At 35.6% G+C, this 23,917-nt stretch overlaps 1 protein-coding gene across 1 annotated transcript in view; it reads right to left on the bottom strand.

Moving 5' to 3' along the window:
• The window catches only part of LOC120343167 (titin-like), a 123,188-nt gene that overhangs the window by 63,173 nt on the left and 36,098 nt on the right, over positions 1-23,917 (bottom strand). The window contains exons 21-55 of the mRNA XM_078110345.1: positions 23,469-23,657; positions 22,114-22,191; positions 21,519-21,589; positions 21,108-21,219; positions 20,400-20,477; positions 19,826-20,020; positions 19,111-19,188; positions 18,323-18,393; positions 17,260-17,371; positions 16,773-16,850; positions 16,170-16,355; positions 15,000-15,077; positions 14,765-14,841; positions 14,232-14,343; positions 13,977-14,054; positions 12,923-13,105; positions 12,239-12,316; positions 11,933-12,003; positions 11,453-11,561; positions 10,925-11,002; positions 10,103-10,297; positions 9,684-9,761; positions 8,947-9,132; positions 8,326-8,403; positions 7,112-7,313; positions 6,165-6,301; positions 5,518-5,595; positions 4,782-4,970; positions 4,068-4,145; positions 3,360-3,551; positions 2,838-2,915; positions 2,420-2,493; positions 1,590-1,701; positions 1,083-1,160; positions 293-487 (exon numbers count right to left, since the gene is read on the bottom strand). Coding sequence (XP_077966471.1) covers positions 293-487; positions 1,083-1,160; positions 1,590-1,701; positions 2,420-2,493; positions 2,838-2,915; positions 3,360-3,551; positions 4,068-4,145; positions 4,782-4,970; positions 5,518-5,595; positions 6,165-6,301; positions 7,112-7,313; positions 8,326-8,403; positions 8,947-9,132; positions 9,684-9,761; positions 10,103-10,297; positions 10,925-11,002; positions 11,453-11,561; positions 11,933-12,003; positions 12,239-12,316; positions 12,923-13,105; positions 13,977-14,054; positions 14,232-14,343; positions 14,765-14,841; positions 15,000-15,077; positions 16,170-16,355; positions 16,773-16,850; positions 17,260-17,371; positions 18,323-18,393; positions 19,111-19,188; positions 19,826-20,020; positions 20,400-20,477; positions 21,108-21,219; positions 21,519-21,589; positions 22,114-22,191; positions 23,469-23,657 — 4,062 coding nt within the window. The remainder of the gene's footprint in view (positions 1-292; positions 488-1,082; positions 1,161-1,589; positions 1,702-2,419; positions 2,494-2,837; positions 2,916-3,359; positions 3,552-4,067; positions 4,146-4,781; positions 4,971-5,517; positions 5,596-6,164; positions 6,302-7,111; positions 7,314-8,325; positions 8,404-8,946; positions 9,133-9,683; positions 9,762-10,102; positions 10,298-10,924; positions 11,003-11,452; positions 11,562-11,932; positions 12,004-12,238; positions 12,317-12,922; positions 13,106-13,976; positions 14,055-14,231; positions 14,344-14,764; positions 14,842-14,999; positions 15,078-16,169; positions 16,356-16,772; positions 16,851-17,259; positions 17,372-18,322; positions 18,394-19,110; positions 19,189-19,825; positions 20,021-20,399; positions 20,478-21,107; positions 21,220-21,518; positions 21,590-22,113; positions 22,192-23,468; positions 23,658-23,917) is intronic.

The raw sequence follows: 23,917 nt of genomic DNA, 5'->3' as shown, positions 1-23,917 counted from the left end.
AATGCTAGTGGGTCCATATGAGAATAATGCAAGAATGCTGTAGCAGGAATAAACATGACTATACTATGAAATTCAGAAGCTCTGCTGCACTAACACAAATATATTACTGTAACGTTTCGTCTTTCAAATACTTGTCTGAGGAAGTCTTTATTTGATCAGATGAAACATTACAGAAATACACTTGTGTTAGTGTGTAGCAAGACTCCCGCATTGCATAGCATGGGAACAAAATATCTGAATCTGATACCATTTTCTGATTTTGAGTGAAAATACCCATTAAATGTCAACCAACCTGTTGCCTTTTGTACCGTATCGCTCTTTACACTGCTCACTCCGCTCGTTCCTACAGCAATAGCACTTATGGAATACGTCATGCCAGGAGTGAGTTGACTCAGGGTGAAGAAGCTTCTGGTAACGTTGAAAACACGGAGAGTGTTCCCTGTCGTATCACCTGCTTCCTCAACGAATAATCGGTATTGCTTGATTCCTAGAAATATAAGTTAAGGTGAACATGGTAAAAAGAAAAATTCCTCCAGTATTTCATTCAAGAAATTGGATTTGATGATATTTTATGGATCAATATACGGTAAGTGTAAAGCTTCAGACCAATGGCGAAAGTAAACCTTGAGTTTCAACGATATTGGTTCAAAGTTAAAACCACTACAGACAGAAGCTCCTAGAAACTACTGATTTCCTAGATTAGGGGTCTTCAAACTGGGTTCATGAACCCCCTACCAAAGGTGGGTCGCAAACAGGATCAATAGGGGTCACGGTAAAGTCATTTCCGATACTAACTTATGTTAAAAAATATTGAATAAAGATATTGTCAATTTTATTATAAGTATTGTAAGTATGGATTGATATTTTTGCATTGTTTCAGTAATTACCGTATATCATCTTAATTATCTTCAAAGGATGACAAGGCAAAAAAATGGATTCATTTCCAACAAGTAAAAGAAAGAAACATAGAGCAGAAAGTACAAACAATGACCCAGTAAATATTAGGGTCTCAACTTAATTACATGGACAATCATTTAAAAGTTGATACAATTGATTTAAAAGTGATCATAACTTCTACTGACCATGAACTTTCTTCCAACTCAGTGCAATCGTAGTTGTCGTGACTTCTTCAATTTTGATTGGATCTGGCGATTCCGGAACTACAAAATAACAACAATAATTTTACTTGATTATTTAGAAAAGACACACTACGAGTTTTTAAACAAAATTGTCATTTATTTAAATTTTAGGGCCAATGTTCTAGCACAACGTACTCCAATGATTTTACAAACTACACACACATGACTTTGGATGATTGACAGTTTGGAGCCTTGCTTCTAGTCCAAAAGGAAAACCATTGTAAAAAGTAAAGACTTGCTTGAGAGACAGCTATGATAAAAGATTACTAGAGTATACCAGCGTTTTACTTGTTAAAAAAGAAACAAAGATGTTTTCCATCCGAATTTTATGGTTATGTCTTTTGCGGTGGTAAAAGTGGGGGTATATTATACGCCGTCATGAAGTGGAATAAAATATTTCCTAACCCAATAAAATATAAAAATTCTGTACATAAAATATAACACAATTACCTGTCTGTTTCCTAATGATATTACTTTCTTTTTGATTCACTTTTCCATTGGAACCAACAGATTTGACCCAGAATTCATACCATACGCCAGGTGTCAAGTTATCGATGGATATCTGTAGAGTAGATTATAGTCAGTTTCGCACACTTGGCCTTAGCAGAAGCATGGTCAATTTATCAACGGTTTATACAATTAGGAAAGACAGGCTCATAATAATTTCTAGCTCTACTGCAGTTCTTGAAAAGAAGAACCAGAACAATATATATGTAGATATAATATGCATAGGTCAGCTTATGCAACAATCAGCTTAAAGAAATAAATCGTCACTATCTAAAAATGGTTAAAAGATTAAATATCACAGCCCTAGTTTTCTAATATGTGAAGCAGCGATTCCTAATTGAGGGGGCCATGGCACCCCAAGAGGGCCTCAGGGAAGTTGGAGGGGCCTGCGATACTAGACACAAAATTGAATTAATTTTGTTTGAATATATTTCTGACACTTAGGTTGCTTCAGCTTTACCAGAGTGAATAAAAATGGACTAGAGACCCTAGAAGGTGCGCAATGGGTGCTTCTCATTTTTGAAATATTAAACAAGGAGCCACAAGTGCTAAAATCCTCTGGAAGAGGGCCACGAGACCTAAAAAATTGATACCACTAGCTTACTGCCAGCAGCCTTAAATTGAAAAGAATAACCGATGCTGTGTATATATAATGATATTTTCCCAAGGCGTAACTGGTCTTATACTGAAAAGTAGGGACACTTCCTTCATAATTTTTTTTCGAGATAGAGCCAGCTTCTCGAAAAGAAGGAATTTCACTATGTTTAGCTTACCACAGTGCCTTTAGTCTCAACTTCTGAACTGGTTTTGTCGTCTCCTCGAATACTGACAACGTATTTGAATGCGCCTGGTAATGGAAGTATTAAAAAAATATTGAATATGCTTACATCTGGGCGAATATAAGGTCTAGGAAAAGGCACCCTGAATAGACAAAAAGATCAAGAGAGAGTGTATTTTGAAAAATGAGGTGAAAATCTTGAGTTATAAAGCGATTTCAACTTTTCGCGATTTGTTATGGGAATTAATAAATGAAAAAATACAAATGAAAACACGGTGATAAAGTTTACTTTTGAAAAAAGCTAAATGAATAAAAGAAAGCTTAAACTTTGAATTAAAGTGCAAGGTTTCAAGTTTGGCCAGTTGTAAGTACAACTCAATTGCTGAAGATGATATCAAATTCTACCATCTTACCTTCAATATCTTGCCATTGTAGATTAGCAGTTGTTGAGCTGATATCCATGAGCCTCAAATCAGATGGTTTTGCAGGAGCTGAAAAAAAAGTTTAAAATGAAATGGGTCGTTTTTTATACACAGTAAGTACATGCACAGCATGTGAAAAAAAAAAGTTTGACCTTCAGATTGGCTGTTTATACATTTAAAATAAGTTTTATTCAGTACAATGTTTTACAGACTATAAGGCACACGGGCTTATAAGGCGCACTGTTAATACATTGATTGGATTGGATTTTTATTCATACATAAAGCACACCAGGCTATAAGGCTTAACCGATTAACCGGTACTGCTTTTGAGTGTAGACAATAAAGCACTACCTGATCCATACATTAGGCTTATAAAACGCATGATCGATTTAAAAAATTGCTCTACTATTGCCGCCATGACGTCATCTAATCATATACCCTCAAAATAACAATTTTTAAAAGAAATCTGTAGAAAACAATATAATTTTCATTCTTAAAATCTGAGCAACCAACTTGTCGTTTCCAAAATCAATCTCGATGATGTGCTTTCCCGTCCACCCGTGGAAACTGAAACCACAGTGAATAAGTACTTCGTCCCAGGACTGAGTTTCTCTACAGTGTGACTGTTGGTTCGAACTTCCACAACTCGATGAACAACTCTGAAGGGTTCTGTCAGTCGAATGATGATCTTGTAGTAGGAAGCCCCTGGGTAAGAAAAAAGCATTGATAAAATAAGAAATCACAAATCAATAGTAAAGTAAAAAAGAACTTTATGGAATAGGAAAGTATATACTGGTAATGTGTACCTATGGTAGCTTATCAGAAGAATACGATTTACATATTTATTCCAGGGGAGAGGAAAGTCATACAACGGCTTAATCATAAGCAGAACCACGGCCTCTCGTCCGGTTACCAGTCAATTTTGGTTATGGTATAATATTACCAGTTATTTTTTTTCAGATGCATGGACTTGATGGTGGAGGAGGCCATAACCAACCAGCATTTACGTGAACCACCTTAGGGCTGCAAGGAGTCCTGAATATCTCTCACACATATTTATTCCCCACGGAATTCGAACCTGTGAACCCACGTAGGGTAATCAGAGATGCGGTGGCAACCAGAGTCAGAAGAAAAATACCAAGAAGGACAGCAACAACAACATAATAACAAAACGATCCATATGTACATTTAGTGTCCAAAAAATCTATATAATTATCTCACCTTCACTCTCGTCCCAACTCAGGTCCATTGTTGTTGTCGATACATTCGTGATTTCGAAGTTGGTAGGAGGAGAAGGCACTAGGAATAAAAAAGATTATATTTAACCAAATATTAATAGCGGAAACCTTCGAGAAAACTCATTTGGACTGTTCAAGGGTTTTTTGTTCTTGTTGTTAGTCTTGTTAAGATGCTTCGGATTTTTGTTGCTGAAGACCTTAGTTTGGCAACTCTTCAGAAAGTCACATTTTCAACCCAGTAAAACCTTTAACTACAACTACAGTTACATCCAAGTCACATGACTTATTTTGTCCAATCACAGCACGCAAGTCAATTTTGGGAGTGCACGAGCAATGTATAGACTGCCCAAAGGGGTACCCATTAACATTGAGTTTGGAAACCATGTACTGGAAATAAGATTTCACGTAATGGAAAACGAAAGGTTTGCTAAAAGACTATAAATTGCATTTTTTCCCAAATCATTTTTGAGGCCTAAGAGACCAATATTTTACCAAAAAGTTTTTTTCGAATCAATGGAGCCCTGTTTTCAAGATTTACCCTCTTTGACCCTACCTTTTATCATCGCTCTTTTGCTAACCTAAACATCAATACTAGACAGAAATAAAGAGCAACAATTTATAAGATGTCACAAACACGTCATTTTATCACATCATTTGTCATATTCTCAAAAAATATAGGATTTAAAGATAAACCCACCAGTTTGGAAACTTAATTCTTCACTCCCTGCATAATTCATGTTGCCATCAGATCCCACGGTGAAGATCTCAACATTAAACCAGGATCCCGGAGCCAGTTCTTTCAGTGTAATCATTGAGCTTTTTGATTTAAATGTTTTCACTCTTCCATTTGATTGGCTGGTAACGTTGATGATGTAATGTTCAATTCCTGAAGTACAATAGTTTGAATTGTGTAAAATAGAGTGCTAACAACCATCCGACAACTTATCTGATGTAGTAAGGAAAAGCTATATATAACTGTTATCATATTGTTGTCGACAATTCTCTTCTTATCAAATAGTCTTTCTCTACTTTTAGTTGAGGGATTGTGATCTCACTTCAGGTAACTAGTGCTTGGAGTTAGAAACCGGGGGGTAAATTTTCTTCGACACCACACTCCAGGTCGAGGGTGTAACAAGAAATTTTGAAGGAGGGGGGGGGAGTCTAAGATTTCTAATTGCCAAGTTAGACAGTATCGGCCAGCAGGTCCAGCGGGGGGCCAGAAAACATGTGTTTTCAAGAGTCTTGAGGGTCCAAAAGGCATTCTTTCAAACTATAAAATATGTATAATACAGAAAAATGCTTTTTTTTACATTTCAAAAGAAGATTCCCCCTGGCTATGCCTCTGGTCACGGTTTCAACCTCAGAATGTGCGGTTTGAAAAGTTGATAATACTGTCAAATATATTTTATATTAGTACTAAACCAAATGTGTACCTTCAACGGCGTCCCATGTAAACATTGCTGACGAATCAGTAACTCCAAGAAGAGTGACGGTTTCTACTTTTTCCGGCACTGAAAAAGAGATTTAAATTATATTTGGGTATTTTTATAATTCGTATATTTATTGAACATTGTGTGATCAAGCGGAAACAATGAAATGCTAATTGCAAAACATACAATATTTCTACCAAAATTTAGTATTTGACTTTATGTCACTTCTACGCCTTCTCAAGAATTTAGTCAACACAAAATGATCTTTAGAGTGCTGCCAGTTTAATAATAGTGGCAAACCTAATACAGTAGGTATTTGATTGATATCAAACCATATACATATATTAATATAGACTCTCGGATTTGGGTGAAAGCTTGCGGAACCTTTGGACTGTACTGTTGGAACAAAGTGTGCCGCAAAACCAGGTTGAAATTTTTGTGTTAATGAATTCCCGCTAGATATCGATCAAGAGATATGATGTTATTGTCAACCACGTTGCGTTGCGGACATTCTTGAAGGACATTTGAATAGTGAAGCTGGTCACGCTAACTTGTATGTTGCTGGATCTACTTTTCAGTTAAATCGTATAATTTGCGTGATTGCTTTATTTATGAATATTGAATAAGCACTACATAAATCACATCCCTACCTGTTGTTTCGTTCATGTACACTTTTCCATGACTGACTTTGCCTTGTTGATTGACAGTTTCAAATTGAAATGAATACTGAGTCGCAGAATCAAGCCCAACAATCTCTATGCTGTTTGTCCGAGTCTGGAACTGGAACCTGTAAATGATTCGAAACTTGATAACTAAAAATATGAAAAAACGGAGAGTTATAATGGGAAAATAGTATGTTATATAGAAAAGTAGCAATGGATATAATAGGATTTACATATTTATCCTGGGGGTGAAGAAAGCTGATAACACGGCTTAATCATATGGCGAACCACGGCCTCTCGTCCGGTTAGCAGTCCATCTCAGGTATGGGATGAGTTAGTATTTTATTAAGATGCATGGACTTGATGGTGGGGGAAGCCGTAATCGACCAGCAGTTATGGGAACCACCCTACGTGCCGAGAACTCCAGCATGCTTCTTACACATAATTAGCTCCCACTGGATTCAACCCAGTGAACCCAAGCAAGACAATCAGAAGTGCGTGGTCAGCATATTTCTAATGCTTACATGATAACATAACCACAAAGACCATGTCGTTGATGTTATGTCAATATCATTATGAAAACTCGCAAAAGTTTAAAGAAGTTTTAGAATTAATTACTCTTCTTTGGCATTGATAAACGAAATATCTTAATAAATCAAGATTTTGTTTAGTAGTGGAGAATTAAAGTGGAGCGGGACGTGAAAATGAAACGCAATGTCCTATTACAAAACACGGACGTAATAATACAAAAAAAATGATGTTTAAAAAATATATTGCCACAATAATAAAATATGATGTAACATCATAACATCGTCATAGACCAGAGATCACATAATCCATTTAATTTTTTCAAAAATATATTACAGAATGTACTGTTTTTCGATAATTTCAAGAAATTTATAAAATAAATTGTTGAAAATATTTATCCTTCTAACCATGCTCTTTTATCTTTCACAGCAACTTCGGAAGGATTTATCTCGAACTGTTCCAGCTTAGATGCTTTCAGGCCGTCTTTCTTTATTCCAGATTCCCCCTCCCAAACAACGGTTTCGGCTTCTGGAATTTCTTGTGATCCAAATCTGTTGACAAGCTCATCTTTAACACTCCATAGGATGGTTACAACATAGAAATCGGCACCTGGAAATGGAGGAAGTGGTAAAGTGCTAATTATAACCTACCTAATTGTTTATACATGGGGTGTCCATGCAGTCTTGAAATTTTTTAAAATTGCGAAGGGAATTTATCGATACCATAAATTGTTTTGGCCCTCACAGATGTATCAAATGAAGTAAAAATACTTAAACAATTACTGATTAAAAAACAACAAACCTGATTAACATATATATATTAAGAACTGTCTTCATACCAAAATTGAAATTGTTAAGGAACTTTATGGAAACCCTGTCTATCATTTTGAGTATGTTTATATTTTTGTGTCAAGATTTAAATCAAAAATATAATGATATGAAGAGTTGGAAGCGACTACAACCAAGTTTCTATAAATTCTCAACCTCTTTTTTTATGTGATTCAAGAGTCTTGCTGCACACTAACACAAATATATTTCTGGTTGTGTTGATTTAGACGAAACATAACAGAAATATATTTGTGTTAGTGTGCAGCAAGACTCTTGAATCACTTAGGATAGTTATCTTTACTCTTGCTACAACATCCTTGCACTATATGCATACGGATCCGCCGACAAATAATTTGTGTTAGTGTGCAGCAAGACTCTTGAATAACCTAGGATAGTTATCTCTACTCTTGCTACAGCATCCTTGCATTATATGCATGCGGATCCGCCGGCACAAAGGCATAGAAGAAGGATAAGTAGTTAGTCTCGCAGAAACCAAATCATTAGCACTCTTTTTTTATTCTTTTGTTTTGCTCAATTCGAATGCCCAAACCATACATCAAAAATGAGAAGAATACTGATAGCAGAGTTGCAAAATATAACTGGCATGATAATATATATAAAGACTTATATAAAAGTCCATTTCGAGAGAAACACATTTGCGCTACGAAATTCTTCAATGCAGCAGTCGCAAAGTGAAAGAGCATAAATCAAGAAACAGAGTCAAGTGCTACTGTAATATATCATCGTATGAAAATCCAGTTAAACAATGTGCATAAAATTTCTCGTAATCATACCTTCCATTTCGTTCCATCCGAACTTCACAAATGTTGTTCCTATTTCCGACATTTTAACATTGCTTGGGCGAAGGCAAACTATAAAAAAAAGTTAACATAAATGAAAATTCGAGAAATGAGCATGTCTAAATTTGCAAAGGACGGATTTTATTTCTACAAAATTTTGTTCACTTCTGAGTCACTTGATTATATTTCCTTTCCCACCTATTATACGACAAAACTAATTTTAAAATTACAAAGCCAAGTTTGACTTTCTCATATTATTAAACAAAGATAGTTTATTCAGTGACCAGTTGTATGTCTTTTGGGTTATGGTATCATAAAATATTTAAAATATGTAAAGAAATGGGTGTCTCAAAAATGTCGCATTCCACTTGTCCCACGTGTATCATTTGTCCCATGTGTCCCACTTCTGCCACACCACACACACATGGAACAAATGGGACCAGTGGGGCTAGTGTAAGGCGAGGCGGACAAGTTGCAAATGGAGCAGGTGGGACAATAGAGACAATTGTGGAAGACGTCATTTTTGAGACACCGAAAAGTAATAAACTCCTTCCATAAAACACACTTGCAGCCGCAAAAATGATATAACGCATTGATATAGAGATGAACACGTACTTGTTTGTAGCTCCAACATGTCTGTTGCGACACCATTTCCACGATTTTTATCATCTCGAGACTGAATATTTATTTTGAACCATTTTCCTGGCTTGGTTCCTTTTTCCGTCCATTCTGTTCTTTCAGTTATTCTTATATACTTAGCTCCAATCTCTGGTGTGATCTCAACAACGTAGGATGATGCACCTGTGAGGATTTGCAAAGTAAACGTATTTATTGCATTTTTATGTATAAAAATATGAAATCGAGGATTTTTGAACCCTAATTTTTATTGAGCTAGCGTTTTTATGGAATGTTGCAGGCTCTCAAAAAAGCTTTGAAAAGGTAATTACCTTTATCAGGATGGAAAATACTACGTTTTTGAGAGGACTGGGTATCTTTTTAGTTTGACCACATCTTCACTTTTAAAATAGACTCTTGAAAAGCAATTGCATGTGGGTGAATAAGTCTAAGCTTTTAAAGCTTTTTCCGGTTTGACCGAAAGCCCTTTTCATGAGATATTTCACACATTTACTTCGCCTCAAATAAGGCTCTTTCCATGCAATCCCCCATGAGTGGGAAAATAATCATTTGAACAGATAGAATCATTTTGGTTGAGTATTGCCTACTCAATTTATTACACAAAGGTGAAGCGGCGTATACCTTTTTTTCGTGTTTAATCTCATCAATATTCAATTACTACAAGAATGCTGTTTTAGGAGTTAGTTTATCATTGAAAAAATAAAAAAATATCTGACCTTTAACCTCTTCCCAGTCAACCGTGAACACATCTGTTTCAACATTCATCACCACCGGTGTATTTGGTGTGCTAGGAACTGTAAAAAAATATATCGAAGTAAATCTTGGGGCGTCCAAAATGAATCGAATAATCAAATCTATTTCAATATAAAATAACCGCAGTCAAACAGGTGTCAAATTTTAGAATGGATTTAATTAAAAATTAATTATTTTTTTTATTATTGAGTGTAACTGAACATGAGTTCATTTAAATTCCGGAAACTGTTGAAAATATAAAAATTTCACAGAATTATCCATTTCAACTCTCCAGCTTAATATCCAAAGTTACTCGATGTATTTTATTAAACATCATATAATAGAGAATATATCCAATATTTCAAATTCTATTGCAATGATCTAACTTAAAATCACTACGTACTGGTGTTCTCAATCAATGCCTTGCTCTGTTGGGTTCGAGATCCAGTTTGGCCGATTGCAAGGACCTTGATTTCATATTTTGTTCCAGGAGTGAGATTGGATAAGTTGACACTCGTACTTTCAGAGTTCACTGTCTCCTTTCTTGTTTCTCTGTCATCGTCTTGCCAATTGTAGGTAAGTTTATATGAAGAAGCCCCTGCGTTACAGGAAAATAAACATACGTATGTGTTTAGTGAAGTGATATCCCATTTGGAAATAGTGAAGAGTTAAGTGACGCGGCGGTGTGGCGCATCATGCTAAGCGATTGGAATATGCTCGCCACCGCACCTCTAATCTGAGTTCACAGGTTCAAATCGCGTGGGGGATAATTATGTGCAAAAGGATTACTGGACACCTGATTATTTTTATTAATATTTCTTGACGTTTGACACTCCCATAATATATAAGGCTCTACACAAATAGATAAGAAAGTATAGAAGAGTTGAATTGTTGTGTTTTGCTACAGCTTATGGGTTAGTGAGAATTGGATTCATATCAGAATTTGTTATCAGCATAGTCGAGCTGATTAATATGAACAACCCCATCCAATATCATAATCAAAATATATTTAAACCATCAACTGAACATTTCACAACATATGCAAATAAATTTTGAAAGAAATTATAGATTCTGAGATAGAGGTTTTGAACAAGGTGTTGCAAAATTTATTTTGCTTCATATCTTTGTTATAATTATAGTTATGGTAGAAGGGACCAGGAGGTTGACTATATAGTACGGAAATAAATAAAAAATACATAAGTGCGCATATTTTCAGCCCTCTTACCTGCGCTCTTGTCCCATATAACGGTAATATGGTCCATCTCCACCGTCTTTGCACGAACGTTTGCAGGGATTAGAGGCACTGTAAACATTTTTATAAAAATTAGTAGAGAAATGAAAAACTAAAACCCCAAGGCCATGTACTTTAGTCTAATGTGGAATATTCAATTGATTCTAGATTTCACTTTGAGAAGGCTTTGCACAATGAAGCATTCAATGATTGAGAGCTGCTAAGTTTGAAGAAATTATCAATTGCGTTTCGATGAAGTTTATTTATGTTCTCTTTCCTAACGAGGAATTAACGGGTATACGATAACAAGGGTAGATATTTTCTACATCCAAGAACATGAATATACATTCACCTAACAATAATGACGGTAACGAATGCAGTGTTTGTAAATAGGAATAAGTGAGAATATCATTGTTAAGAGCGAAGGAAATATCTCAATCAATGAATTGGAATAAATATTATGTTATGTATTGAAATCATAAATTAAAGGAAGCTTCCAATATAATTCTTGCGTGGCATTACCTGTCTGTTCATCCAACAGATCGCTTTCCTCGCTCTTCTCTCCGCCCGATCCAACAGAAACCACAGAGAAATCGTACCATTGGCCTGGTTCCAAATCTGTGACAACGATCTATAAAAATGTAGAGGTGATCACAACGTGCCAACTATAAAAGTGCCCAATGTCCAATTTGATCACAGTATTGACACAGATATTAATTAATACAGAAAATTACTGTGTGGACACAGTCTTTGTATTATTATGATCTGAGATGGCATCTTCAGAAACGAATATCACTGTCTGTGAACTCCAAATCCTCATTAACAACAGCCTACTTGAAGAAGAGCAATTGAGTTCAACCCTCAATGCCTTCACCTCATATATTCTTGTCCAGAGCAAGGTTTAAAAAGGAAGTGTGAAACCCTACATTAAAAAACACTCAGCATCGGTAAATATCAGTAATGAAAAATTATTATTTAAAAAACAAATGAAAGTTAAGTTACTTTAGTTTTAGTTGTTTCTTGGCTCTTTTTTTCGCCGTCCTTTACATAGTACAAGATGTATTTCACGGCACCTAAATATAAAAACAGTGCATTTTCAAACCATGATCTATTAAAAGTGATCGGGCAATCAAGTATAGCATGTAATGCTAGGGATAAGCTCATTTGCAAGAAATATTGAGAAAATTGCTGGTAATCGCAGGATGGTTTACATCAGGGATGTGCAACAGGCGGCCTTCCAAGCCAGTTAGCAGGCCCTTGTCAACACTAGTACTGGTGGATCAGTAACCATGCAAGAGCTTATATTACCTGGTATATCCGCCCACTCCAAGGTGGCTTCAGTGCTTGATATGTCCGTCAGTATTGGTTGCATTGGTGCTTCAGTGGCTGAAAATAAACAAGGATTTAAAATTTGAACTAAATAAATATATAAATTGTTTTATCTAAAACTAAAATAATAATACCTGAAGGGGGAAGAAAATTCATTCAATTTTCATCTGATGTATTCAATTAGTACAACTGGGGCCCCCAGTCCTACCAAGAGGGCCACAGATCAGTTAGAAAGGGACCACTATGTCAAGCACAAACTGATTTTATATTTCCCTTAACAAAACTCCCCGTTCTTCCTAGTTTCATTGCTTGATAAGGTATTTCACAAGGTGTTTCTCGTTTGTTAAGCATTAATTGTTTGAACATAATGGAATTTTGAATCTACCAATTAAACTAACTGTATAAAAACCACTGGAATGTTAAGCAAGGGGGCCATTAATGCTAAAAGACTTCAGAAGAGGGTTACGAGAATAAATATGTAACCACTGCTCTATGCCAACACAAAGAGCATCAAAAATACAATAAAGTTAAAGCTCAACGGTAAAAACTAAAATTTTGACAAGGTAATGTTCCACATAATTATCCAACATCAATACAAGACAAGTAAATGTAGAATCAAATCGGTTAACAATTGCCTTTTCTAATAATCAAAAATCAACTTACAAGTACTAGCCGTCAGTACTTTTGATTCTCTGCTTTTACTTTTGTCTTCCCCAAATGCCGATACAGTAAAGTCATAGACAACACCAGGCTTCAAACTCCAGGCTGTGTATACATTCCCACGAGACGTCAAATTGGAAAAGCTTTTTCCGTCTTGGTTAACGTATACTTCGTAATAGCGAGCGCCTGTGTGGACAAAATGAATGTAGGTTTAGAAAAGATAATAAACATATCTCGGCAGAGAACTTTGATTGTGGCTACAAAAAATATTATTCAATTCTAACATTTAGTCGATTGTATAGGGTCTCATAAAATAGAAACCATCTTATAAGATGATTTTGCGCTCCCGAAGTATGCGAACCAAGATGGCGGACATCGGAACGTAACATGGGTAACAGGTTAGGGTTAGGCGATAATTTTTTTCCAATTTTCCTTATTTTAGTCCTATTATCAGTTCGAAGACTAGACAAGAGCCTCCCGTAGTATTTATACCTAAAGTTATGGCCTAACCCTAACCTAGTACACATATTACATTCCGATGTCCGCCATCTTGGTTCGCATACTTCGGGAGCCCAGATGATTTATTACACGTTATATTACCGTGCACTCTTATATATTGTATATTGGTAGGATTTCCCCCATCCATAGTAACGGTTTAGCTATATTAGTGTTCCAGACCTTCATCGACTATAGAATTGTCATGAATCACATATAGTTTCATCTCAGGTGGGTGTTGAACTTGTATGTTTCAGTTCATGTTGATTTTTATCAGGAATATCAAGATGAACAACAGTTAAGTGTTTAATCTTGAATAATTGAATTGTTTTAAAAGATTGTTTTTAGTGTTGGTGGTGTAGGGACAAAGAACTATATTTTCTCTTTTGCTGCGTTATTAGATATAGATGGATGTGTCTCGCAAAAGGCTACTTATTGGTTTTACGTTTTTGCCATGGCTTCACGGTATCATTTAATTTCTGATTATTTGAATAATTCCGCCACTAAGAGCCGTCCAGATATTTGAGCATCGCCCCCTCGACTAACAAAAAATGGTACTGACCTTTTATTTCATCCCAGCTCAAGGTTACTGAAGAAGTAGTTGAGTTTACAAAAGCAACATTTGAAGGAATCGCAGGATCTGAATGAAATGAAGACTTTAGTTCGTGAATTAAGTAATGATTTGGAGAAAAAAAAATAGTTTTTGTAAACTTATTGACGATGTGTTCTCCACCTTCTCCAGCTTCAAATTTTCACTCAGGTTATTAGTCGTAAGATCAGCGTATTTAAACCATATGACAAGTATCTAAAGTTTTACCTGTTTGAGCGGTGACTTCTCCGCTTGGTTCATAATTGATAATGTCACCCGCACCGACGGAATAAGTGTAGAAAACATAATGAGTTCCAGGTTCAAGACCTTTCACCTCAACCTGAACGGGAAGTAAAGTTCAAGATTTATAATACTGTTGAAAATATTTATACATGCTGGAAACCAGCATGAGACGACTACCATCATTCATCATAGTGTGGTCATCTAGCAATTGCATCCCAAATTCATAAGGTTGGATAGATTTTGATACGCACTACCTTTGCGGTAAAATAAACATGTACACAGTTTTACAATGTCAGTGGTTGTCGATAGTTTTTCTATTTTTAATTTTGGTCTTTGAGCAAGTTGAGTCATTTGACTGCGATATAATTGTCATAGGATTAGGCCGTTTTCCCCCTAAGTGAAGCGAGAGTTTGTCTATTTAGAGTATGTACGAAGTCCAAAATGGGCTCTTTGCTTCATTATTATAACTCACTATTTCAGTATATTTTAAACAACCGTACCATCAGGCCTACACTGACCTCTGTTTTGTCCACGTTAATCGAACGTTCTTTCACTTTTCCTTCTTCACGTACAGACATGATGTATCTGACAGCGCCTGGAAGAATAATATGTTGATATAAATTAGTGTATAAATTACATGGCCTCTAAAATGAATCGTATTCATGGATTTGAGACATATTCCGGGTTCCGAAATATAAAACATTTTTACAAATTACCATTCTCATAATTTTATACCCAGTCTAGTAACCTTACCTACTACTGGTTTCCATTCAAAGCTGACAGAAGTATCTTTGATGTCCACGATCGTTGGTGGCTTTGGTGCAGCAGGAACTGCAAAATTAAGAATAGGTGCTGAATAAAATTCTATAGGATTTAAAACAACATTTTCTTACTTTTTTATCAAGAATCATAAAAACTTTTATCTGGTGAGTATATCCATATAGCATGCTCAATGTTATTGATTTAGAATGTATGAAAGTGTTTTAGTAAGTGCTGCCTTTGACACCCCCATACAAATGTTCGAGTATATTGCAACTCAAGTAATCTTTGTTTACATTTGCGTCTATTGAGCCATGGCATTCCGTCGACGGAATCGGCAATTGCATATTATATAGGCAGTGGTGGAATTCAATTTTTTTGTCAGCCGGTATCATCACAAAAGTCATATTTTTCATCCGGTTTTGTTATAAAAAGTCATATTTTTCAGCAACTAAACCAGTAATGCTAACCGGTTTGCTGATCTCATAAAATTCCGTGAGACGGTTCTATAGAACCGGTGCAAACCGGCTGAATCCCACCTTTGTATATAGGTACTTCCAAATTTGGTGGTGGAAGAAGTGGTTCCTCGAAGTGATTTTGTGTCTCAAAACAGCATAGAATTTAGGATAGGAAAAGATAGGATTAACATATTTATCCCGGGGGAGAGAAAAGACGATAAGACGGAATAACCATATAGAGAACCATGGCATCTCGTCCGGTTACCATTCCATGTCGGGTATGGGATTAGTTAATTATTTTATTTCGGTAGCATGTACTTTATGCTTCTTCCGGGAGAAAGAAGATATTGACTGTGGTTATAGATTTGTTAAATCTCGGTTCTGGCTGACATGAGATTATTCTGGCTCACCACACTTCATTAAGTAAATTGTAGTACTTATATTTTATATTTAAAAATGAAATATTCTATCTAGACACGTTCTATTGATTTCCGTGTTAAATTACATTGTTTGCAGTATTCTAGCTGGACAGGCTTCATTGATTTTCTGAGTATATCAGAGTACTTTGACACAGTTATGACTGAGATCAGAAAATTCTGGCTGCTTCTCGACAAAAGTCATAGTATTTAGTGACAGTTATGTTAAAATTAGAGAATTCTGGCTAGACACGGTCCATTTATTTTCATATCTAAGTCAAAGTACTTACTTGTAGTCACAGGTATAGGTTCACCAAAGTCAGATTCGATGAAGTTCGTTCCAACGCTTCCAACAAAAAACTTGTATTCGACACCAGGTTTGAGGCGCTTCACTGTGTACGGCAATTTGAATGCGATGTATTTCTGAACAAAGGTTCCGTCTGCGAGTCGAACTTGTACAACATAGTAGACCGCTCCTGCAATAAAAATCAAGTTCATGAAAAACTGAATCAAAGTTTATGATGAGTGTGTCAAAACTTTAAAACCTATAAATTCATAAATCTATCGTCAGACAAAAAAAAAACAATAATGAGCCCTAATTCCATAAAAATCAAGAAGTTTTCGTTGAGAGTATCAAAATACCAAAAACAAATTTCAAATATTTTTTAGCAAGAAAAACCCATAAGATGGCTTAATCAAATGGAGACTAAAGTGCTCTGTTTTAAACTTATTCCTAATGCTCGAAAGCCGATAAGTAGAGACAATTATATAGAAAACGAGGGCACCATTTACCGGATACAAATCCTGGTTGTGTTGGTCCTTATTCACGTATCTCGATGGTTGAGAGAACCAGGTAGATTAAAACAAGAAAAACTAAATATCTGGCATACTACCTTTCATTTTATTCCATGTTAGTTCAACTGTAGTCGAAGTTGAATTGAGGAGACTGAAACCGTCAGGTGGCGATGTTACTGAAAAATAGAAAGATAGATTCACTTATAGATTGTAAAAAACGTTTAGTCAACTTAATTCGACTTTTATCATAACTATAATTACTTCAGGAGGAGAGAATTCGACTCCAGTAAAAACATGTCAAGCTTTGACTCCAACTCTACAGCCTCGCAGGGTTCACAACTCTAAACATACACTCCAAGCCATATTCCAAGCTTCAAGAATATTTTAAATCCATTCATCATTTGGATGTCTGAATATGTGAGGTGAAAATTTAACAAAAATATGACTCAAATACAGGGATCAAACTCATGACTCCATATCCTTTTATTTAAGCCTAAAAAAACTGGTTCATTTATACATTGTGTGATAAACTACTTTTAAACCATTTTGTACTTTCATCAATAATTACCGTAGTACTTTACTTACATGTTTGTTCTCGTTTCTTTTCACTTTCAAAATAATTCACTCTCTTTTTGATTCCAACTGAGATCACAGTGAATTCATATTTTGTACCGGATTGGAGGCCGTCGATTTCAACCTGTATGAAGAAAACATAATCATTACTTTTTTGAAAATATGCATCAAGGAACTCATAGGACAAATGCCGGTATATAGAAACCATCGCGTCTTTCGTGTGACATAGATACCACATCTAATTGGTTGGCATGTCTTACCCAACTTTGGTGATATTCTAAACCGAGATGCCTTATTTTCAATGGGTTTCTATAACTGGGACCTCGGCACTCTAGGTCAGGGCTACTCAACTGGCGGGCCGTGGTCCGAATCCGGACCTTTCGGGTATTCGATTCGGACCGCGCATAATTTTTCATTTTGGATCATTAGCCCCACTTTTGAAGTTTCCTTTCATAAAATCACTTTTATAGATTTAAAAATATATATGAAAAGAACTATAACGCCATAACAAACAATCTTGATAGCTAATAATCATTAGTCAGTCGAGGAATCGCATGTTTGAGGATGCCAAAATATAATGTCTGGAAAGTCCGGACCCAAATATTTTTGAAGTTTTGTATGCGGACCTTCGGTAAAAATAGTTGAGTAGCCCTTCTCTAGGTGGCACAAAAAAGATCGGTTTTTAGGCCCAAAATAGAGGCCCTTGCTGGGTACTATTCTTGATGACTATAATAATTTAAAGTAAATTAACTGGGATTTGTTTAACCCAGTATAAATAAATAAATAAATATGTTGATAGTACAAATTAAAATATTGCGAATTTGAATCCTATCCCTTCGCCCTCTTCCAATGTGTAATAAAACGTGAACAGCCAACCGTAAAAAGAACAATTATTCCAAATCCATTTTTGTGTGTATCAGTGACTTCCTGTCTATTATAGACTTGTCCAGTAAGAACCCCTAAATATCTAAGAACATGGTTGATAGAAACTGACTACAAAAAAGCTAATCGTAAATATACTTCCCTCTTGTTATCTCTATCTTGGAATATGATATAATATGCTCAGTAAACCTACCCTCGTTGTGTTGCTTTTGAATTTTTTTTCAAATCCTTTGGCTCTTGCGAATATGATGTAGCTTTCGGCTCCTGTAATGAAACAAAACAAACAGCAAATAAGTATATATGTAATCAAGTATATTTTAAAACACTATTATTCGCTGTTCAATTGAGTTACATCTTGTTTTGTTTAAATAGGTTAAGCTTATCTATCTCATCTATCTATATATCAAGATCTTGAAATATATTTACAATATTTTGGTTGGTAATGACTATTAACCCACAAAAAATTTTTTCAGAGCAATTCAAACCTAAAGTACTGGATCCAAGTTGTGGGCATAAACACCAAGAGCTGTCTTTTTTGTTATTCCAGCTATGTCAGTCAATTTTTTAGTTTTTTGCTTATATTTATTTTACTACTTTAGGAATGGTGCCAGAATCATGATATGTAATAAAAAATAGGGGACAAATTGACCATTTTCACAAATTTCTCATGAATGTTGAGCCAAACACGAAAATATATGCTAAATGAATTTTATAAAAGAAGGGCTGTTATTGCAGAATTCTCAAAAAGGTAAAACTCGATGCCAAAATATATGACTGCAGTTTTGAAAAAGTAAAAGTTCCCGAAAAATGTTACAAAGCTACACCCTTAAATATATATATATATATATATATATGTATTATGCTAATGACTGTTCAGCAATATTTTCACAAATGTATTATTGTAGAAGCTTGGAAAAATCGACCGTTTAAGCAAATTTCTGACCGATGGCACAAAATTTTTTTTGTAAAATTTTGACTGACCTTTTGCTGGATTCCAAGACAATGTCGCCGTTGTTGAACCAATCAGTAGAATAAGTGGTTTATCTGGAGTTGCAGGTACTGTGAAGAAGATGAGTCAATTAGAAGTGGTAAACTTGGAGTGTTTAGGGATTCTTGAGAGATTACATCCATTTTGAGAAATTTTATCTCTGTATATATCAGTACTTTTTTATAGCACCTTGTAATGGCAAATGTATAAGCCTCATAGGGAAAAAATAGTAATGTTTATACTTGAACTGCTGGATGACTCTTAGCGTTTTACCACGTGTATCAGTGAAAGCTTGTCTCAGGCCTTGTTCAGACTGATGACATGGAAACGCATTGACCTAAGTATTTTGTCACAAGTTGCTATGTTGCCCTCATAGGCGTAGCAACATTTTACTGCAATTTTGCAACATTAGCATTCAGGACAAGAATTCATTGCTTTTCCCAACACATTTTGCTCTATTCTTGAATGATTTACTGGAAAAATCAGACTTTTCCAGGCTTGCTATCAATAATCCTTTCACCTAATGAACATAACGAGATAGCACTTATGTGCCTTTCATAACTTCGACAGCGAGGTAATTTGCCTAGTCTAGATGCAGAGCTAAAACGATTCCAGTCTTCCAAAAAATGATAGCTCCTTACGAATTGGTCTTGTTTGGAGTAAAAAAAATTAAACAAGAAATAAAGAATGATAAAAAGACCAACTTACGTGTTCCATCTACCAGTATTCCTGGATCACTTTTGCTTCCATCTGTTCCGATTGCAATAACAGAGAACTCGTATATCATTCCTGCTGTAAGCTTTCGTATAGCTTGGAAAGAGGGGTTCTTTGCCGGCATTTCCCCGCTTTGTAACCCCTCATCTTCACCAATGGATTTGTATCGAACGATGTATGAAACGGCTCCTGAAAATGTTAAAAAGGTATTTTATATATGCAGAGGTTCATAATAAAAGGGAGACATGGAATTGGGGGTTGGGCATTGAATCTATTTATTTGAATTTGCATCTTGATCCTTTAGTAAACCACGGCCTCTCGTCCGGTTACCAGTCCATGTTGGGTATGGGATTAGTTAGCCAGTGATTCGTTTTTAGATGCATGGACTTGATGGTGGGGGGAGCCGTAACCGACCAGCAATTACGTGTATTACCCTACGACGGCGAGTAGTCCAGAAATCCTCCCGCACATAATTAACCCTGCATGGGGTTCAAACCTGAGAACCCACGAAGGGTAATCATAGATTCGGTGGAGAACAAAAACATTAGTAGCAAATTGAACAACTTACCTCTAACTGCATTCCACGCCAGCTCAACGTAAGTAGTTTCAGCATTCACAATTCTAACATCAGTTGGTGGGCGCGGTGCTGAAATGAAAAACAAGAAATGTTATCTCTGATTGACATTGAACTTTTGATTAGCAGAAAAAACCTGAGCAAATAATGGCTTTTCCAAGTAAATTATTCATTTGTAACTGAATTATCATTAACTCTCTATTAGACATTTTCCAATGAGTCAGCGTCAACTACTTTTTTACTTCCTAGTTACTACCACTTTCGAATCCTCATACCGAAACCAACATAGGATAATTAAATGTGCCAACGCTAATGTCATCAATTATATGTGGAAAGAATACTTATAGAAGTGGTTCAAGTTTGCCCAAGGTAAGGTGAAGATTCTTCAACTGTAAGTGGAATAAGTACTGACACAAGAGTTCCAAGCAACATCTTACACATGGTGGCCCAACAAACAAAATTCATAAATTTCTCAATTGCTTTTAAAAAATGAAGAAAGTTTATTTAACACCTGAACGCTTTGCACAGAAGTTACACTCCTTCTAGAATATTTTCAATTTATCTGGGTTCTGTTTTTTTGGGGGAGGAGAGAGAGGGGGAAGTTATATATAAAATTATTCTCGCAACATAAATGTCATTTGGTAACAATTAACAGAAGACTTAAAACAATCTGAGTCAAAAAGAAAATTGAAGTTGACTAACCGGTTAATGCTTCAACTCTTTTGCTTTCTTTTTTATTTCTGGTTCCTTCAATAGCGACGGAGTAAAGTCCGAACGAGTATTGGGTTGATGGTGTCAAGCCTTCAATTGTGAACTGTAGAGTAAACAAGTTACCGGTAATAAGCATTTGTTCGCCTGATCGCGTAGCAATACCGCTTGAAAATTTCACCCAATTTCACAGCAATAACAATTGTAAGTTTAAATAATTTTTATTAGCGAATTTGGAGACAATGCATAAACTTTTGGAGTTGCTTTTGCTGTTGTTAAATTTTATCTGAGTGAAAAATTTTCCTGAGTAAAATTTTCCCAGGGGAGAATTTTCTGAATGGAATTTTGAGAAGGTTCCGAGTTTTCTAGGTTGAAATAGAACAGAACAGACTTGTATAAACCTACCTGTGTATCTTCAGTCTTAACTTCTGTGAGTTTTCGTTTGTCTGATATGGAGATAACGTACGCTGATGCTCCTGAAAAGTATAAGGTAACATTATGGGTCGTTCAACCTTGATGACCTTTAGGTCTTGCCCGCCCCATTCCGATTATATTTCATGATTATTGTTTTTTCTTTATTTTTACTGCAACATGTACTTTTATGTAATTAAATATTCGAAAATAAATCATTTTCCATCTTTAATCTATCATTACAGAAGCAGACTGGTTACGACCAAATTAAAAAAAAATTATTAAATTAGATATGAAGCTAATATAGGAAAGGATTTAAATATTTATTCCGGGGGAGAGGAAAGCCGATGATATGACTTAATCATATGCCGAACCACGGCCTCTCGTCCGGTTACCAATCCATGTCAGGTATTGGATTAGTTAGTTATTTGTTTTCGGTAGCATGGACTTGATGGTGAAGGAAGCCGTAACTCACTAACGGTTACGTGAACCACCCTACCTACGGCAGTGAGGAGCCCAGCAATCCTCTCGCACATAACTATCTTGGCATGGGAGCGAATCATAGTGAACATTATAATGTAATACTAACCTTTGACCTCATCCCATTCTAAGGTGACCGTTCTCGATGAAACAGAAAGAACTCTTGGCTTGTCAGGAGCACTTGGCACTGTGAATGAAAAAGTTTAGAATTGAGCTCGAGTTGGTACAATGAACAATTCAAAGTAGGGGAGCAATGTTTTTGTGCTTAAATTTCTGTGTAGACAGTTGATTTAGAGCAGGGGTCAGCTTATGGCCAGCGGATCGGATCCGGCCCGCGGAGTAATATAATCTGGCCCGCGACGCTTCACTGAATTATAATAACAAAACAGCTGTTTTGACGATTATATTCTTTACGTAACAGTATTTATTGTGAGACGCATGCAGACTAAATTATATTATAATATAACAAGTATAAAATTTACAATTACTCGTTTAGTGAGTCTATAATTTAATTATAATTAAACAAATGGGAACAAAACGCAGAAAAGTTGATGCAAAGGGTTCAATAGCGCCAAAAATATCCAAATAGAATTTTTTGAGATGTAATGCAATGAGGAAATAAATCTATATTCTATTCGAGAGATGTATCACTGCTTTATTTTTACCATAAAAAGTACCATCCGATCGGTTTTCAACTTTCTAAAAATATGTTCAACTTGCAACCCTTAATTTTGGCTCGCGAGCGACAAAAGGTTGTCGACCCCTGATTTAGAGACTTAGATAGTGTTTGTGTGTGCATTGGATTTGGATTATGTTGTGAGTTTGGATGTATATAAATCATAAGGCAAATACGTAGAGTGAGCATTGAAGATTGAATTGAAGGAGTCCAAAAAGTTGTTTCTCTCTGAAGAGAAATTGAAGGACCCGGCTCATAGTACATTTGGTATACGTTGTCGTCGCAGGTTGAAGATTCCAGTTTGCAACCCATTCCCTCATAAAGAATGCAGAAAATTTGGTAATATTTGGAAACACATTTTTCTTTACTTAAGCAGTCGCTTGTCTAAAGCATTGTTCAAAGCAAATGAAAGAATGTCGTTAATTATCAATGGCGCTATTCTAACTTTCATCAAAGCGTTTCCCCTTGTCTGTAATTCAAAAGGCAAAAGACTTAAATTTCTTGTCTTGAGACTTGTTCAAAGCAAATGAGCAGAAAATCTGTATTCTCATAGTATTTGTACTATGTTAGGGTTAGGCCATAGTTTTATTCTGATTTTCTCTATTTTAGCTCTATTACGAGTTCGAGGACTGTCTGTTTTAGCCAAGTTAATATCCCCCTGCACATAGGCTTCCGCCCCTTTACACAACGTGATGTGAAGTAGGCGAACAAAATTAGTTACCTCTATATTAGCACACATACTTCTGAAGCACCAAAAAATTTTTGAAAAAAGAAAACTCTATACTTACTTGTTTTCATCAAGGTATTCTCACTCTCTGCACTGATGGACCCATCGTAAGCATAAGCTTTTATTCCAGCCAGATAGCTTTCGCCTGATTCAAGATTCACGACATTATATTCAGTTTCAGTTGTGTTACGAGTCTCAAAAAGTCCTTTACGTCCGATCATTCGGATATTGATTATATATCCAGTTGCAGCTTAAAAAATACAAAAATAGGGTTGCTATAACTTTGAACTTGTTTGTATTCGAAATTCAATATTGTCAAATTTTTAGACACAATCTCAATTTAAAAATTGTTATGTCAACATTTTGTAATCAAGACAAAATCATGAACGGAGCAGTTAAAGGAGTTCACAATACTTGATGCAAACTGATTCTACTTTTCTCTTGACAACAAAACTCTCCATTATTCCTAGTTCCATTGCCTGATAAGGTTATTTACTCCATTGCCTGATA

This window comes from Styela clava, chromosome 3 (assembly GCF_964204865.1).
Source record: "Styela clava chromosome 3, kaStyClav1.hap1.2, whole genome shotgun sequence".
Taxonomy (NCBI): domain Eukaryota; kingdom Metazoa; phylum Chordata; class Ascidiacea; order Stolidobranchia; family Styelidae; genus Styela; species Styela clava.
This window is presented reverse-complemented; position numbering and strand designations above follow the sequence as displayed.